The 17808-nt window shown below is 44.5% G+C and overlaps 1 protein-coding gene across 4 annotated transcripts in view; it reads left to right on the top strand.

Annotated features, from left to right (window-relative positions):
• LOC101163409 (SLIT-ROBO Rho GTPase-activating protein 1) overlaps positions 1 to 17808 on the top strand; it is a 73377-nt gene that overhangs the window by 45082 nt on the left and 10487 nt on the right. For 3 of the 4 annotated variants that reach the window (XM_023956101.1, XM_023956103.1, XM_023956104.1), the window contains exons 7-18: positions 2034 to 2255; positions 2622 to 2723; positions 9785 to 9982; positions 11358 to 11442; positions 11750 to 11777; positions 12910 to 13015; positions 14105 to 14165; positions 14585 to 14662; positions 14747 to 14881; positions 16038 to 16143; positions 16217 to 16441; positions 17295 to 17374. In XM_023956101.1, coding sequence (XP_023811869.1) covers positions 2034 to 2255; positions 2622 to 2723; positions 9785 to 9982; positions 11358 to 11442; positions 11750 to 11777; positions 12910 to 13015; positions 14105 to 14165; positions 14585 to 14662; positions 14747 to 14881; positions 16038 to 16143; positions 16217 to 16441; positions 17295 to 17374 — 1426 coding nt within the window. Of the gene's footprint in view, positions 1 to 2033; positions 2256 to 2621; positions 2724 to 9784; positions 9983 to 11357; positions 11443 to 11749; positions 11778 to 12909; positions 13016 to 13412; positions 13447 to 14104; positions 14166 to 14584; positions 14663 to 14746; positions 14882 to 16037; positions 16144 to 16216; positions 16442 to 17294; positions 17375 to 17808 lie in introns of all 4 variants that reach the window. The other variant, XM_023956102.1, reaches the window with a different exon arrangement.

The following is a 17808-nucleotide window of genomic DNA, read 5'->3' as shown; positions in this document are numbered from 1 at the left end:
TTAGGCTTATTGAGGAAACTTTTATTTAGTTTTTCGGCTTCGGATGTAGTTTTTGTTTGATTGTATTTTGTTGCGATCACAGAAGTTGGTCATCTCTCTGTTCACTGCAGCCTTTTGATTATTTTTGGTTGTTGTTGTTGTTTTGTCTTATTTTTTTCTTTTCCCAGCCCGCTCATGATTTATTTATGAACTGGCTACCTGGGAAATCACTTTAAGAGAAGTAATGTTGCTGAACTACATTCACTGTTGTTTCCAAGGAAACGGAGGCAGGTGGAGTTTTTAGCAGCAGCTCAGGTTTATATATTCCAGACATGGCTGAAGGACTGAGGACATGCTTTGTCGTCGTCTTGGTGGCATGCTGTGTGCTGAAATTACCGCTCACTCCACTTTGCTCTGAAGCCCTCACATCCCACCAGGGTGTGCGTCTGTGTTTGACTGAGTGATATTGTGTGGGAAGCGTTCTGCTTGTGCAGACACACACACACACACGCTTATTTATAGATGAAGACTTTTTATTGTGGGAAATAACGTGTAGAAGCAGGCAGAAGGTGACATTGGGTTTGCAGGTCATTCAATTAAAGTTTGTGTTTGTTTCTGTTTTCAGAGACAATCCCAGATTTTGTTCTTAGTGCTCAGATATGGTAATACTGCTTGAACAGCAGCACAGTTCCTCTGTCTGATCTGATTGGAGAACCACAGTTTACCCCCAAAGGTTGACAAAGACCTGACAGTGATTTTGGACCATCGCAAGCCAAAAAAAAATAAAAATGAACAAATATTTTTGGACAGGCAAAGTGAGATCCAGTCAGGCTGGATTATTCTCTCAAGTTTCAGCTCAGTGGCCTTGTGGTTAGAGTCTCCGCCCTGAGACTGGAAGGTCGTGGGTTCAAACCGAGTCATAACAAAGACTTTAAATGTGGGACCCAATGCCTCCCTGCTTGACATTCAGCATTAAGGGGTTGGATTGGGGGGGGTTAAACCACCAAATGGTTCCCGAGCACGGCTGTGTCTGCAGCTCACTGCTCCCCCAGGGGAGGGGGTTCACATGCGGAGAACAAATTTCACACAGATAGTGTGATTTAATTGAATTTGTGTGGTCGGCGTTGAACCTTCTTGCTTCCAAGTCCTGCTTTCATTTTCTCAAGCATTGGAAAACGTCTGTTCAGGAAAGTTCTAACATCCATGCACTGGGCCAATTGACTGTAAATGAGTGAGTGACCCCACCCCACATGGCGTTCCAAACAGGAAGTAAGAAGCGGTCATTCTATTGGTCAGAAGAGAGATTTTTGCTTTGATACCTTTTTTCAATATATTCCTGATATTCCACATTTTTTCATGATAGTATTTTCTGTAGATCAAGTTATTCAAGTTATAAACTGACCAATCAAACAGCTCAATAAAAGTAGGTGGAGCCTACGTCCAACATTTGAAATGCTTTCAAGTGGTAGGGGTGTGGCCCTCCAACAAGCTCTCTCCTGATTGGTGAGAGTGGTTGCATGATGACTCAGACAGACTCAATCACTGGTTACTGACGTCGTCTGGCTCCAACTTGGCGACGTCTTTGTCATGAAAGAAATCTGCGACCGAATTGGCTATATTTGGTTGGAGCCAGAAGTAAACCGTTTTCTATGGTTGACGCCACACTCAATCAGTCCAGTCTTCATAGAGAGTCAATAGCTGTGCCTTGTAAAGGCCACGCCCCTGCCTGTCAGCTGTTGGAGGTTGTGACATTTAAGGCCATGTTAACCTTTACTGACCAGACTTTAGCTAGCTTTATTTTCCAACCAAAGGGAAAGGTTCTGCCTCCAGGCCTTGAAGGTCTGCCGCTTTTCCATCTGTCCCCACTGTAATATACCTGATCCAGGTGATCAGCAGCAAGTATCTCCAAAACCATGAAGGTCTGGAGTTTGCATCTTGTTTGGGGTAAAACATTTTCAGAAGACGTCCTGAAACAGGAGAGCAGCTGGAAGTGATGGAGGAAGACCGTCATCTGATGCATCTGATCCATTCTTGGTTTGTTCCTCCTCTTCCAGTGCTGTGATTTAGGGTATCACGCCAGTCTGAACCGGGCACTGCGGACCTACTTATCGGCCGAATACAACCTGGAGACGTCTCGCCATGAAGGGCTGGACATCATTGAGAATGCAGTGGACAGCCTGGACCCGCGGAGCGACCGGCAGAGGTTCATGGAGATGTACCCCACAGCCTTCTGCCCACCGGCCAAGTTTGAGTTCCAGTCTCACATGGGGGACCAGGTATGCGGCGTTGTAATGATCATACCTGTTCACAGGATTTGTTTTATTCATGAATTTATTCATGAATAAAACAAATCCTAAACAAATCATAACATTCTGCTGCGGTCTTCAGCGTTTCTAAGTCAGGCTCAGTTTGGCTCAGGTTTGATGGGACACTATAACCCCCTGCAGCCGTGGATGTCGGCATGTGTTTGCGGTTTTATGGTCTGGATGACACTCAGCTAATCTGCCTGCTGCCGCCTGCCTCTTTTTTTTTTTTTTTTTTAGCCGTAGATGCTGGTTCAGATCCCAGCAGCCTGAGTGACCTTGTTCCAGCAGACGTGTTCGGCGATTGGGTAATGAAAAGGGTTTTTCTCCCTCTTCCAGGTGTGTCAGATCACAGTTCAGCCACCCGTGAACGGGGAACTCAACCTGAGGTTCCAGCAGCTGCAGTCTCGTCTGACCACCCTGAAGATCGAAAACGAGGAGGTAAATGAACGCCAGGACGCCGCTGAGTCAGAGCTCCAGCGGGCGGCGTGTGCTGCACGATGGGGGGCTTCCTTCTGCTTCGCTGCTGCTGCTTGTTGGTTTGGAAAACTGTGGACGCAACCCTGTGCTGCTTCTCGCTGACATCCAGCTCGTTTTTTTTTGCACCACACGGTTTGAACGCTTCTGCAGGAAGCTCCAGCTTGTTTATGAGGGGGGGGGGGTGCTCCTTGTATTGCATGTATCTTCCTTTCCCCTCTCTGTCTTCTGCTGTCTTCTCTGATGAACCGGCCCTCTTTTGTTCTTTGGTAATACTCAGGAACTCCGCCGACGTTTCGGTGCCGTTTCATGGTTTCCTTTGTGGCGAACGCGTCAAATCGTCAGTGAAGCTGAAAGCTGGAGGTTTCTGCAGCATCACTTCAGAGGGATTTGATCTCCTCCTTTATTATTTATTTCTCACAATATTTTTTGATGTTCTTCCAGAAAGGACAGAAATTCAACAATTGTTGCTCGGTAACATCCTCCTTACATTCTTATTTGTACTCGACGGTGAAGATATATAAATATATATGAATATATGCGTGTGTGTGTGTGTGTGTGTGTGTGTATGTATATATATAGTTTTTAAGGTAAACAACAAAAATGAATGATGTTTATAAGAAGATTACCTTAATATACATATGTGTATATATATATATATATATATTTCTTAAGATTCATTCTTCCAAAAAGCTAATGTCGTGTCACACAGCCACTATGTACAATTTGTTTATAACCCACGGATGGTCAAAAAAGTACGAAAAGTCGTGGTCTTTACTCGAAGTCTTCACAGATGCGTCACGAATGAACCACGTTAAAACCATGGACGAAGTACGAATTAACAAAGAGCACGTAAAGTAAAGTAGGACATGAACCATGTGTGATTATTGCGTGTTTATATGCAATTCGTTAGTGATTCGTGCATCAGTTATGTAATTTATCGTGATATGAACGCCGTTTACGTGATAAAACAGTTATACATCGGGGGTATATACATGGAACGGTCACGGAATACACAAGAATCACACACAATTGCGTAAGATTTACGTAATAAGTGCAAAATAAAACTAAGTAAAATATATGTATAAACCGCGTAATTCTTAACCAACCAAAAATGTTGAACAGCTCCAAACCGAATTCACGTAAAGACCCGTCGGCCAAAACCCTCGACGCACATCGACAAATGCAAGAAACGTATGGATGACGTGTGTCACGCATGGATCACGAGAGACTGGCATTTCATACGGGGAAATGCGTTAAAAATACGTAGCGGCTGTGTGAGGTTGAGTGAAGCTGCTTTATTTTTTTCATCTAGATTATAATTTTATTGAATGTTGAATTCTTCGAAGCTTAAATTTTACTGCAGGATTTTCTGTTGGATTAAACAGAAAACACGACGTTTTACATAAATAATATTCAAAGAACTATAATATTATGGTTCCATTTAAAGTTTATACTAAAGAATTATTGTGTTTTGATCGGAAATTTTAGGGGCTAAAGAGAATAAAACCTCTGAGTGAATTTAGGAAAGTGCTGCCAGTAATCGTTTAACATTTCTCATTAGAAATGTCCCACAGTTCCAAGGAAAATGTCAAACATTTAATTTACAGCTTCAGGCTTTCTGCCGTCATCTTAAGAGGTTTGAAAATAAGATGCGTTTGCAGTTTTTGATTTTATCTTTGGTTGGATATTTGTGCTGATTTTTTCTGGTATTTTCATCCTTTGAGGGTCTTTACAGATGTTTTTGAGCTCTAACATTCATGGAGTGAAATAGACTTTTTTTCAGATTCATAATGAAATAGTTCAGTTTTATTCGGCAGTTTGGAAATGTTTGTGTCTTTCACACACTGAAGTAAATACAGCTGGTTGCCTGCTGTTATTGAATAGAATTATTACTTCTTAAAATGTATTTTTATTAATAAATGAACAGTTGTTTTTAAACTAAAACCGAAATTTGGAAAATAAATGAATAAAATATGAAATATTGAAGGCCTGGGCTCGGCTGGCGCTGATGTCTTGGTGGTTCTGATGTCAGCGTGCACCAAAGCGATTGCGCTGTCAGCAAGATTTCCTATCAGCCTCTAGTGTGCTGGTGTGTGTGTGTGTGTGTGTGTGCGTGGGTGGGTGGGTGGGTGGGTGGGTGGGTGGGTGGGTGGGTGGGTGGGTGTGTGTGTGTGTGTGTGTGTGTGTGTGTGTGCGTGCATGGCCCTTGTCTGCTGTGCTGAAGCGGATGTCCTCATGGATCAGGACTGGAGGACACTCGTTCTCACATCAACAGATGGCCTCCGGTGCAGAAAAACGGCCTTGAAAAATGAACTTTCTGAACGCCGCGATGACCGGCGAGTCCCACCGTCGGAGGCGGCGGGATTTCATGCAGGCAGGAAAGGCTGTGGGATGTAGCTTCATAAAAGCGCAGCTGCTTCCTCCAACCTCTCTGACACCGGAGACGTGACGAACAAAAACACGCGCAGAAGTCTAGGTTTGCAGAGAAAAGCATCTGAACCTCAGACTCTCATGCGGGAGCCGCTCATTTCTAGCTTCAACTCTCCAATTACTTCTGTATTCAACAAAGTTTGTCATATTGTTCTGATTTGGATCTCATTTCCCCTCTCATGGCGCAGAATTCTCATCTTCTTCCTCATCAGATATCAAACTCGGCGGCCGTCATTCTCCAGATGTTTCACGCTGAACTCTGAAATCCAATCCTGTCTCCTGTGCTGGGAGTGTTTGTTTTCCTCTGGATGCGTATCAGGAAGGCACATCAAAGCAGCTTGACGGTCTGCAGGTCACTCGCTTGCTGCACGCTTGGTTTAAATCCTGAGAGGCGATGACGGATGCTGCAGGGGCCGTTGGGAGACGGGTCTCTCCTGACCCCATGTTCATGTTGTGGGTGGGATGGATGTTGGAGGTTATTTTCGACTCAAACGGTTCAACCCCAAGAATCGAGTTCCTCCTGTTGGAAACGAGGACTGTTGAAGCTGTGAATGGTTACCTAGGCGGCGATTTGATTCACAAAGATCATCAAATCACAGATCAAAACACAATTCTCACCGTTTAGAGAACAGTTGGAGTCACATTCTAAAAATAACCTGCAATACACAAACCCGCAAAGTAGTCCGCTTTATTCTTTTACAATTATTACGTTTTAAGGCGGTAAAGCTCCTCGCTACACACTTTCTACACTTTTCTCTCCTAATTGAATTCTTAGTTCAAACCTCAGTTTCACTGAATGAAATCAAAGACCATCTTTGGATTCAATTCAGTTTTATTTCGCAAGCTAAACGCGATCTGTACTGATTCTGCACAGAGGAGCTTGATGGACAAAAGTCTGCAGCCAATCCGGATGGAGAACACAAGGCAAAAAAATCAGCGAACCGCGTCAGGAGGAAACATTTTTATTATGTTTAAACGGTTGTTGTACTTTTACTGGATGTATGAACATAAAAATAATTTATATTTAAAATCATCTTTTCTACTTTTATTTAGACCAGGAGATCAGAATCAGCTTAACAGATAAAAACTCAAAGATTTGGTAATAAAATAAATGTGTCACTTTTAAGACCCACTCTGATAAAACATGTTTTTCTTTTAAAAAACATTTATAAAGAAAATGATTTAAAAAAATGTCTTTATTAAAATCATTGTGAAACAGGAGCAGATGAAAAAGATCGCATTTGGGACATAGAAGCGCTTTGTGTTTTTAACCAAAATGAAAGGCGCTATACAAATCAATAAAGTTTGAAGTTTAGAAAATTTACTGGGCGGGTCACAAGCTCCAAGCTCCGCCCCGTTCAGATGCATCCACCTGCAGACATAGATCCAAAACCACTAGAAATGCTTTAAAATAGATTAGAATATACTAGGACCTGGACTTTTTCTGTCATTTTCCTGGATAACTTCAGCAGAAAATGTAGTTTTTGCGACAAAAATCTACAAAAAAACATTTGACCGTTTTACTTTGAAAGGGAGATCCTTCCAACACTTTACTTTGAAGATGTATGTACTTCTGGTGACACCAGTGCAAACGTTTGCCTAGTTTATATTCTTAAAATCCAAGCTTATTCTGCAATTTTAGAGCAACAATTGCATTGCCTGAAGTGAATCTTCACTATTATATCTCTAAATATCGTGAAACGGCGATCTCCGACATCATAAAGAGCCATTCTTGACTTTTTGGGAACAAATCGTGAGTCTCCGGGTCTCGTTTCAGCCCCAGTGACTGAACCAAAGGGGCAGAAGTGCACAGCAGTTAACACTGGTAACTACTCCTTAGCTGAATAATTGATAAACTAAACATCTTTTTTCCGGGGAGCGATTCTCTTCTTCCATTTACGGCTCCTGCCTTCATCGTGACGGCCGGGGCCTCTCTCTTCCAGATAGGAAACGCACAGAAACTGGGCAGAACGTCACTCGCACGTTCCCCGTTGAAATGCCCTGAACTCAGGTTTAGAAGAGTTTTGAGTATTGGGGGTGTTTTTCTTCTTTCTGGCAGGCTTTCATTAGCCATGCTCCAACCTGCAGTGTGTTTTGGCGCCATGACAGAGCGGACGACTCTGTAACTACATCCACATCGTGGCTCCAAGCACGTACGTCACGGCTGTAATCCATCACCGCAGCTCATGAAAAACCTCTGTGTTTCCTTTTGTAAGGCAAAAAGAGTCGTTGGGGGGGTCAGGTTATAACTCTGTGTCCTCCCCCAACAATGCTGAGGTCAGACCCTCTTAATAAGTGAGGAAAATGGGGTCACCACCTGTGAGTTTGGGTTCACAGCTGAACATCAGTGGAACGTCTCCTGCCAAACTTCCATGAAGCCGTTTGCAGAGTTCTTCTGAGAAAAGGGTTGTTTCTGCAGGACCTGGGCCTCTTTTTCCACATCAGTGACTCACACTTGACAGTCTCTTCCGCGTCTCCTCTTTTTCTGTCCTCACTTCTATTATTCATCCTCCAAACCGAGCCGCAGATCTGCGCGTCAGGAAAATGACACGATTGTTCGAAAACGATCAGAACCAGTTTGATGAACTAATCGGATACATTTAGGGGTTATTTTGATCTTATTTGTTTGTTATTTTCCTGTTTCCTGTTTTATTCTACATAAGAGATAGAATTCCATGAAGTTGGAATTCCAACACTATTAAAAGTTCCAAAGATTTCCCATTAACATCCATCTTCATCAGGTCTGAGGTCCTAGTCTGTGCTCCTGACAGTCGCCTCCCCCAGATAGTCCAGTGGTTCGGTCCACTTGCCTCCTCCATCAAGCCGTCTGTCAGGAACCTCGGGGTGACTCTAGACCCGGTTTTATCCCTTGACTCTCATGTCGGGTCACTTGTTTGCTCTTGTTTTTATCAGCTTAAAAACATTGCAAAACTGAGTCCAGTTGTGTTGCGTTCTGGGATGGAGATGCTCATCCACGCTTTCATATCATCTCGTCTCGATTACTGCAACTCCATCTTCTCATGTTTAAGCAAAGAATCTCTAGAACGGCTCCAGGTTGTCCAGAACGCTGCTGCAAGGCTTTTAACTAAATCATCTTAAGTTTTCACACGTCACCCTTTTGTTAATCCAGCTGCACTGGCTCCCCATCCGCTACCCAGTGCATTTTAAAATCCTGGTTTTAACACAGGCAGCTCTTAATAGCCAAGCACCGGTCTATAGAAGAGACCTTTTGCAGCTGTACACCCCCAGCAGGTCCCTGAGGTCATGTGACCAGGGTCTGCTGGTTGTTCAGAGAACTCGGCTAAAGACTAGAGGTGACAGAGTCTTTGCAGCAGTGGCTCCATCCTTCCTCTCAGCCTCAGATCTGCAGACTCAGTGTTTGATTTCAAAAGCAGCTAAAAACTTATCTTTTTAAAATAGCTATTTCTTAATTATTTTTATATTTTGTGTTTTAATGTGTTTTACCATGTTTTTCCTGTTTTATCTCGAAAGGTGCTATTCAAATAAAGTTTATTATTATTATTATTATCAGCACTTTCAATGAGTTCTTTGTCACCACAAACTGATGTGCTCGTCTCATACCGACCTGCTGTCAAACACAAAACATGTCAAAGTCCGGCTACGATCACCGTTTGATCTAAATCCAAAACCTTAATCAAAGACGTCACAATCCAAAAACCTGCGTCGTCTTCGAGGACGTTGTTTTTGCAGAGCGGCAGATTGTGGGCGGGCCTGTTGGCGGGGAGGAACCCCTTCCCTGTCCTGTGACCCCTCCCAGCGTATCTCCTTCATCACAAGTACCTTCTTTACTAACGGCGTTTTCTCATCTGCTCTCCATTCACAAAAAAAACTCAGAAGTGCAAATTTAGGCTTTATTTTCTTGATAAATGTCCACAAGAACACGCTAAAAACACCATCGGAGTGTGTCTCTGAACTGGTTTCCCGTCTTTCCAGCTTTTTAAATCTTTCTTTGGTGAAACGTTTCTACATTCTGAGATCCAGAAATTCTCAGTTCCAAACTGAAAAGGATTTTTTTCATTGTTCTGTCGACACCTGAAGAAGTTCAGGGATCTGCTGGTTGATCTGATGTGTTTGTTTCCTTTGGCTCCTCCATAGCAATGGAGTTGTATCACTCTGTGTAAGTTTTTTACTCCAGTCATGGAGTTTTTTTCATTTTTAATTTGTAGTGAACTGTAGATGCCCCCCCTTATCCTCTGTCCCTGTGCACACAGTGCTGGCCTGCAGTGAGTAAGTGGGACAGGCCTGATGTTTACATGTTGGCGTGTTACATGTGGTGGGAATGGAGATGAACCTTAAAAGCTCACGAGCGGCTCGGTTTCCCTGCAGCCTCCCTAAGTGCTCGCAAAAATACATGCGTTGGCAGAGCGTCGCGTTCAACACCCATCAGGCGTTTAGGAATGTGGGACTTGTCAGCCGCCACCTGAATTTTTCACATCGTCAGGAGATGCAGAGCGGGTTTTAAGGAAGTGTGAGCTGAGGAGCCGCTGTGTGCTTCTGTGCCGACGGGGTGAAAATGAAAGGGTGACGTTAAATCCTCGTCTCTGACCGCCTCCTCAACTTCTGTTTTAAAGGTCAAGAAAACATCGGAGGCCACCTTGGCCACCATCCAGGACATGGTGACCATCGAGGACTACGACGTGTCCGAGTGCTTCCACCATAGCCGCTCCACCGAGTCGGTCAAGTCCACCGTGTCAGAGACGTACCTCAGCAAGCCCAGCATCGCCAAGAGGAGGGCCAACCAGCAGGAGACGGAGCAGTTCTACTTCATGGTGAGTCCCGACGGGACAGTTCTTTAGAGAGAAAAACAACACAGAAATGTCTGTCTAAATAAAAACAGAAACACTTTTTCACCCCACTGTGGACCCTAAACTTAATATTAGAGGACAGTTCATATCAAGACACCACAACAGGAAATGAATGAAAGCAAACTTCATAAAAATGTGTGTTTTTCACATTTTTCCAATTTATTTAGAATGTTTTAGTCCATGTCATTGCAGAGCTTTCCATTAAGGAGGATTAGTGACGCATTACATGGACGTTTTTAGTGTAAACGTGGCACTGAACGCGGAAAAATGCAGCTGAAAGACCAGGCCTGCACAATAAAGTGCAGATTTATCGTCATCGCAATATCAAGCTGTGAAATACGCATGTAGCAAAAGGAAATGGCAATAAACAGTTACCGTAAATGTGCTAAAACAATCTTATGGTAGCTTAAAGTATTCAACGAATCAAATTAATCCTTTCATGCGTCCACTCCTATGAAGAATCAGTTTTTGGTGTTTTTAACTTGTTCTTGTTCTTCTTTTTCACAAATATAAAGAAAATGAATCTTCAAATCGCATTTCTGCATTCAAATCTTTATTTAAGGATGCCGTTTGCAAAAGATCATATTTATGACATAAAATCTGCAAAGGGTGGGCTAAAGTCTCCAGGCTCCGCCCCTTTCTGATCATCTACCTGCAGACCAATGGATCCATGAACGTCTTTGTTTTCCTGGTCTGAGCTGGAATCTGGATCAGAACTGGACGGATGGATGGATCTGATATTGCTGCCGTTTCTGTTGCACCGCTAATGTTAGGTTGGGGTTGTGATGAGCTGTAAGCTAGAGGGAGATCATGTAAACAGAGAGCTCTCAGCAACTCAGGGGGGAATTTCTAATGAACTCCTGCTGCTCTGCAGACACTATGTCCTGGAAAACCACACAGGTTTGAAGATTTTGATGAAAAATCATGATTATGGTTAAAAGACCACTGGGAACGCTTTGAAAACGGATCAGAAGATGATCGGAGCGGACTTTATTTAATCCTGGAGAACCCATGGAGGCAAATTTGGTCAGTTTGTCTTTTCTCTATTATTTTCCAATTTTTAATTTGATTTTTTTCAGCGGCTGTTTATTGCTGCCACCAAAAATAAACAAACAAAAAAGACAAATTAACTTTAAAAGCCCAGAGGAAAATGTGTTTTTGTATTTTTTTGTGTTTAACTCTTCTGTATTGTGCAATAAATACTGATTTGCGGTTCGGATTTTTCTCTTTTTCTCTCTCATCGTTGTGTTGATGCATTGATAAAGCCAAATCACCATTTTTTCGCCCGTCGTATCCTCATTTCCATGACCGACATCTCATTATTTTCAATTCTCCACAGAAATTTCGTGAGTTTCTGGAGGGCAGTAATCTGATTTCCAAGCTGCAGGCCAAAAACGACCTTCTGAAGAGGACGCTGGGCGACGGTAATGAAACCCAACTTCCTAGTTCTTCTGAACGCAGCTCTGTGTTGTTTCTCACGTTATTTCTATACGCGGTTGTGTTTCCGTAAATGTCTTCGTTCCATAATCGTCACAAAAGTGAAGAAGCTTCTGTTCAGCGTCCTTGCTGCTGTCGCTGTGTGGTTGTGCGGCTCTTGTGCTTCAGGGTTGACCGCTTGCGCACAGATGGCGGGTTTCAAACGCGTCAGTAGTCCTGAGCGGCTCACAGACAGGTCCTGACATGTCCTCCCTACTAACTTCACCTGTCCTGCTTTCTTTCTCTCTGCTGCAGGCCACAGAGCTGACTACATGACCACGAGGTACGGCACGCTCTCACACACGCAGTTGCTCCGCTGCATGGGCAGCAAATGCAGAGTATGGGGGGTCTGTGTGTATGTGTGTGTATGGGGGGGGGGACCTTGCATTAGGAACATTGACTGTATGTGAGAACTGGACTCAGTGACATCACCCATAGTAAATGCTTTACTCCAACCAAATTAAGTCAATTAAGTCTTTTTTGTTGTTATATACAGTAGATATCGCCATGTTGGAGCCAGAGGTTGTCAGTAACGAGTCTGAGTCGTCGTTTCTATGGCAACCGCAAGTGATAGCCCGCATCCCTACCACTTGAAAGCAGGCTTCATGAAATCTGTCATATGTTATGAACGTTGGACGTGGGGGGGGCCAGCAGGCTCCACCTACTTTTATTGAGGCATCTGGTTAGTCAGTTTCTTGAATAGCTTGAACTACAGAAAAAAAATTAGATTATCGAAAAGATGTAAAAAAAAAAAAAAAAGTATAAGATCGAAAACGGTTCTTCTGACCAATAGAGTGGCTGAGTAACTGCTTTTTATTTCTCTATAGAAGTCGTCTAAGGCTTCTTGGAGCCACTTCCTGTTTGGAACGCCGGGGGGAGGAGCCACGACTCTGTTTAGTTCTCCTATACAGTCATCTAATAAGACAGAAGCGTAAGAGATAACACAGCGTTAAAGAGATGCACTATTTAAGTCGAGTCCCTCCAGAAACCAGCCTTTAGTGGCCGTTTGAGGAATTACAATTAACCCACTGAGTCTGAGTGGAAGATTGGGGTCGGATGAAGCCAAATACTTCAACAAAAAAAGTTTGAAACTGACTCTTTAGTTTGAGTCACTTTATCTCAGCTTTCACTGAGTCTTTTTCATTCTCCGTTGGCTTTCAGAAATAGAAAAAGCATTTGTGTTCATAAGTTTCCATTAAGTTTTTTATTGCTTGCGCGATGCTCTGTGCTGGTTTCTGACATGTCATGGTTTCCTGTGATATCTTGTTGAGAAAGAAAAAAGGTCCAAACACTTTGGTGAAAACGGAAGAACCATTCGTCGGCTGGGCTTTTTGGAGGACGACGTGGTTTTAATCCTCCTTTGTTATGGAAACTACCAATGTTTGTTGAATTCTAACGCAGGCTTTGTGTTCTAGACACCCCAACGGGCAGCTCAGAACCCACACTGGCCCCAGGCGGGCTAGACCCCGCTCAATTTTTCACGTTAAGTTATTTAATGGCAATCTGGACTCTTACATTAAGGTACCAGCGTTTAAACCGGTTCCTCTTCTCTTCTTCTGGGTTCCTGGCTGTCTGGGTCCAATCAAAGTCTTTTAGAACCGATTGATCACTTAACAAAAGAAAATATTTGCACCTGACGGCCGCAGGAGGAGATAGCAGCCAGGCATTTGTGTCCGCCAGCCCCTCTGGGTCACTGCTGACCCGGCTCGAGCAGAGCCCCTCCTCCTGGGTCAGCCAGGCCTGAGCTTCAGTGCTTCTTCCTGCGGCGGCGCCTAAACCGCCTGATGGTTGGGTCCGGTCCGTCATGGTCACAGTGTTCACGTCAGGGCTTGGTGAGCAGCTGGGACGCTCCTAACACGGCTCTTGCTTTTTTGTCTCTCCTTTTTCCGTCTTTGCACCCGCCTCTCGTGATCTGTAGCCGTGGACGGCGGAACTCGCACACTCGACATCAGGTAGAAACTCTGAGGCTGGGGGGGTTGAGCTGACTGTCATTCAAATATTCTACTAACATGAGCTGTGAAGACCTGTTCGGTTCCGACTCAACATGTGACTGAGAGCACTTTCCGATCCTCTTCAGAGACGTCGTCTGCATTTGCCCGGACCTCTTTTATTCTGAAAAATATTTCATCTGTAGTAATTTGTCTGTTTTGGACCAAACACAAAGAAGTGAAGTCAAGTCGGTCTGTCTCAGAAATGTGTCCAGAGACTAATTCTCGCTCTGCATGTGGATTTCCTAACTTCCTCTTTGTGTTTGCATGTTTTAACACCATTGTTGTCACAAATAAACGCTCCTGGTTCATCATAACGCAAACGTGTCCTCTTGAGAACCAGCACATTCATTTATGACCTTTGTAGTCTTCCCTCAATCCCACCCAAACACATGAGATATCATTGGAAAGGCCGGGAAGTCCTTATTTAATCACACTTAGCAGAGTATGTCAAACGACATAATCCAAACACCACTGACCCTTAAGGACACGAATGAATGGGCCGGTTCTTCAATCCTAAAATCCATCTTAATCCTCTTTTAAATATCCCTGCCCTTAAAAGTTTTTTTAAACAATATTTAAAAGAAACCATGTCTGGTGTTTGTTCTCTTTGCCTCTGCAGGATTCGGGACAGGCCATCCCTCGCGTGGTTGAGAGCTGCATTCGTTACATAAACCTGTATGGTAAGTCACTTTTCTCCAGCGCAGCAAATCGGTGTGAGAACCGTATTCGTCGTACACAGTCTCCATCCTGTTTACACGGCTGAGCGCTTTTCCACGCCGTTACTCCATGAAACAGCCTGACATACCTGGAACGCGAAGCGCGTGTTGAGATGCTGCGCCATCTCTGCTGGCCTGTGAAATCTAAAAGAACAAACTCATTTTGCTTTGCCATCATTCTCGACTTTCTCCTCACATTAAGTCCTAATTCCAGCCTAAAGACCTTCCAGGCGAGCTTGATTGCTCCATCAGGGGTCCGTTATTATCTTTAACGAGCAAATCGAAGCGGCTTAGTGAGCTGGGTTTATTGAGAAACGAAGGCCTGACTGACGCAGCATCCCGAGTTTATCTGCCCTTGATTTTCTCTGTCTTACGCCTCTAAGGCCTCCAGCATCAAGGAATATTTCGGGTTCCTGGATCCCAGCTGGAGGTGAACGACATCAAGAACTCGTTTGAGAGAGGTATGAGGCTCACCTGTGATGAAATGCCTGCTGCAGTTGGTCTGAAAAGTGCTCATATCTCCGTGGAACGGAATATCTTTCCAGGAAATGATCCTCTGACCGACGATGAGGACAACCACGACATGAACTCAGTGGCTGGAGTTCTCAAACTGTACTTCCGGGGTCTGGAAAATCCTCTTTTCCCTAAAGAGAGGTTTAACGATCTGCTGTCGTGCATCAGTGAGTTCAGTTGTGTTTTTACTTTCTCTGTTAACTTTAAAATAAGGACACTAGTGGGAAAAATGGATTGATTTGACTCTTTCTTCAAACGTGGAACACAAATTTTCCTGACTTCTTGACCCATCCCAAGTAAAACCTAGTAGTTCATGTCTCATAACAACAAAACGAGCTGCTTCCCTGAGATCTTGTTGTTTTGTGCGTGTAGAGCTGCTAGGCTCCATGTGCTCTGCTGAACACTGAAGGACGCTCACAAATAACTAAATAAAAACCGTCATGAAAGCATTTTGAATAGATACAAATATCACCAAATGAACTATCGCGAAATATTGCCAAAATGATTTTTTCCAACACCCCTGGTTTCCCGTTTAGTCCTTTACCCAACGAGTAGATCTCTCTTCCATCAGACGCCTTTATCGCTTCTAAACTCTTGTTTTATGACATTTTCCCCCATTTCTGAGTTTGCAGCAGGAGTTTTTTGTGCAGAGAAGCTGCGACTCCTACACTTCATCGGGTACAGATCCGTATATAGCCTCTGAATTACTCAAGAGCTACATAGAAACCTGGTTATGTATTCATGAAAAATGAAAGCATAAAAGCATCCCAGAAGCCTGGATCTTTGGCTGAAGGGGGGCTGCCTCTATTTATAGTATTGAGCACATACCAGACACTTTTAAGAAAAAAGAAACCCTGCTTCAGGTGAGAACAATGAGATGCATTTTGGCTTAAAGTTGAAAAGCTTAAAGCGGAATTAGACGCATGAATATTTGAAATAGAAAAAAAAATTCCAGCTTCTTCTTCTCCAGACGTTTTTCTTCTTCTCGCTTTTTTTTGTGACGTCAGTTGAGGAGCTAAAGTTGGAAGTCAATCGATCTTCTGCGACTTCCATGAACCTGGTTGTGGTTCAGGGGCGAAAAAGGAGTCGCCTTCTCAGACAAAGTCGGTGGTTTGAGTCCTGCCCTCCCCTCATCAAATGGGGTTAATCCATGAGGCCGGACACCTTAACCTGGAAGGTGTGGTTGATGGTGCTGTGGAAGAGGTGCAAAAAATTAACGTTAGCGGATTTGGGCTAAGTTTGGGTTCAGAATGTTCCCTTTGAAGAAATCCCACAGGGTTGTGCACATGTCTTAAATTTCGTACCGTTGTGTTGTTCTTGTAGGGATAGAGAACCTCTACGAGAGGGCGCTGTACATTCGGAAGATCCTGCTGACGTTTCCCAGATCCGTCCTCGTGGTGATGCGCTACCTGTTCGCCTTTCTGAACCAGTAAGTTGACAAAACCGTGCGCTCCCCCCTGAGTCCCACCTTCAGACACAGCAGTGGTTTCCTGCCTTCCCAGCCTGTCCCAGTACAGCGATGAGAACATGATGGACCCGTACAACTTGGCCATCTGCTTCGGGCCCACACTCATGCCCACGCCGGACAGCCAAGACCAGGTGTCCTGCCAGGCCCACGTGAACGAGGTCGTCAAAACCATCATCATCCACCATGAGAGCATCTTTCCTGACGCCAAAGAGCTGGAAGGGCCCATCTATGAGAAGTGCATGGCGGGGGGAGACTACTGGTGAGAAAGACGCCATTATGGTCTGTTTCTTCTAGGAGCGGGAGGTTCCATGTGGGTCAGACTGGGGTCGGTCCATTTTTAAGGTCGTCTTTAAGGATGAAGTCATTTGGCACAGCTGTGCAGATTTTGCTGGAAAGTTTGAACGCCACACAGGTGGAGCAGGTTTCTCCTTCAGTTTGGTGAATGGAAGAAAAACGTGCAGCGGAGGGTCTTTTGGCGAATGCAGCTGTGCGCCTGAAACGAATCCTTCAGCTCGCCCCCCTCGGGAAAAACAGGAAAGGGGGGGGCGCGTCTCCGCCCCCATTTCACTTCCTCGTGAGCACCACCAGTGGAGTTACCGATGGAGGAAACTCTATCCAAAAAAGTCGAAGCGGTCAAACCTGCGACTCCTTGCCAGCTCCACATCTGTAGGCGGAGCCAATTGCTCTTTCGTTCCCGTTTTTACCGGGCTCTCCAGAGGCTGACGGGGATTTATCCTCGACTAGAACTAATCAGGCGTCTCCGTGAGGCCGTGTCCCTCGCCGATGCTTTCAAAGCCCTTGAGAGGTTTGTTCTCCTGCCAGACTCCCTCGTCTGTCTTGTTGAGGAGGCGGCGGCCGCTGACATTTTGGCACGAGGGAGGCGTTTACTTCCTGGCAGGGATAATCTGTGGAGATGGGTGTGTGGCATTAGTCCCAACTCACAGAAAGAGAGCATTAGGAGGAAGAGGAGCAGGTTCTCATCACCTCACAGAAACATCCATGATGAAGGATCTTTGAACCTATTTTCAGGGTCTTTTTTTGAGACTAGATAACTTTGAAACGGAGCGGCAGAAGCGATTCAGTCGACTGACGGTTGGTGTCGCTCGTTACAGTGAAAGCCCCTTCAGCGAACATGGAGCCCTGGAGGAGGTGGACAACGAGGGAGGGACGGAGGCGCACACCAGCGAGGACGGTGAGTGAGCCGGGCCTCCGTGCAAACGGGGAAAGACGCGCACGTCAGCATTCGTACCGCGGTGCATTTTCCACCGAGCTCGCTTTAAGCTGCATCGTTCTTGGAGGAATGTGGTTTTTTGATCGTCTAAGTGTTTCAGAGGTGAAGCCCGAGTTTCAGCAGCTTCAGGGGGCGGGGCCAAAACCGTTCACATGGCTTGCTTCTGTCTGGCGACTTCTGGACAAAAAAAAGACTTTAGCGTTCAGCGTTTCAAACGTGATAATTTTTCTGATTTATTTATTTATTTTTTTTGGGGGTGAGAAGTGGTCTGAAGATCCACTTCACATCATCATTACTGTTGTTTTCAACGATTAATATTTAGAAGGTAATCAGATTGTAAGTAAGTTAGTAAGTAATCCTCTGAGAAATGGATTTATGTGACAGTGGCGTAGTGG

Source organism: Oryzias latipes, chromosome 6 (genome assembly GCF_002234675.1).
Source record: "Oryzias latipes chromosome 6, ASM223467v1".
Lineage (NCBI taxonomy): Eukaryota > Metazoa > Chordata > Actinopteri > Beloniformes > Adrianichthyidae > Oryzias > Oryzias latipes.
Note: the sequence above shows the minus strand (reverse complement) of the source record. Positions and strands in the feature narration are given on the sequence as shown.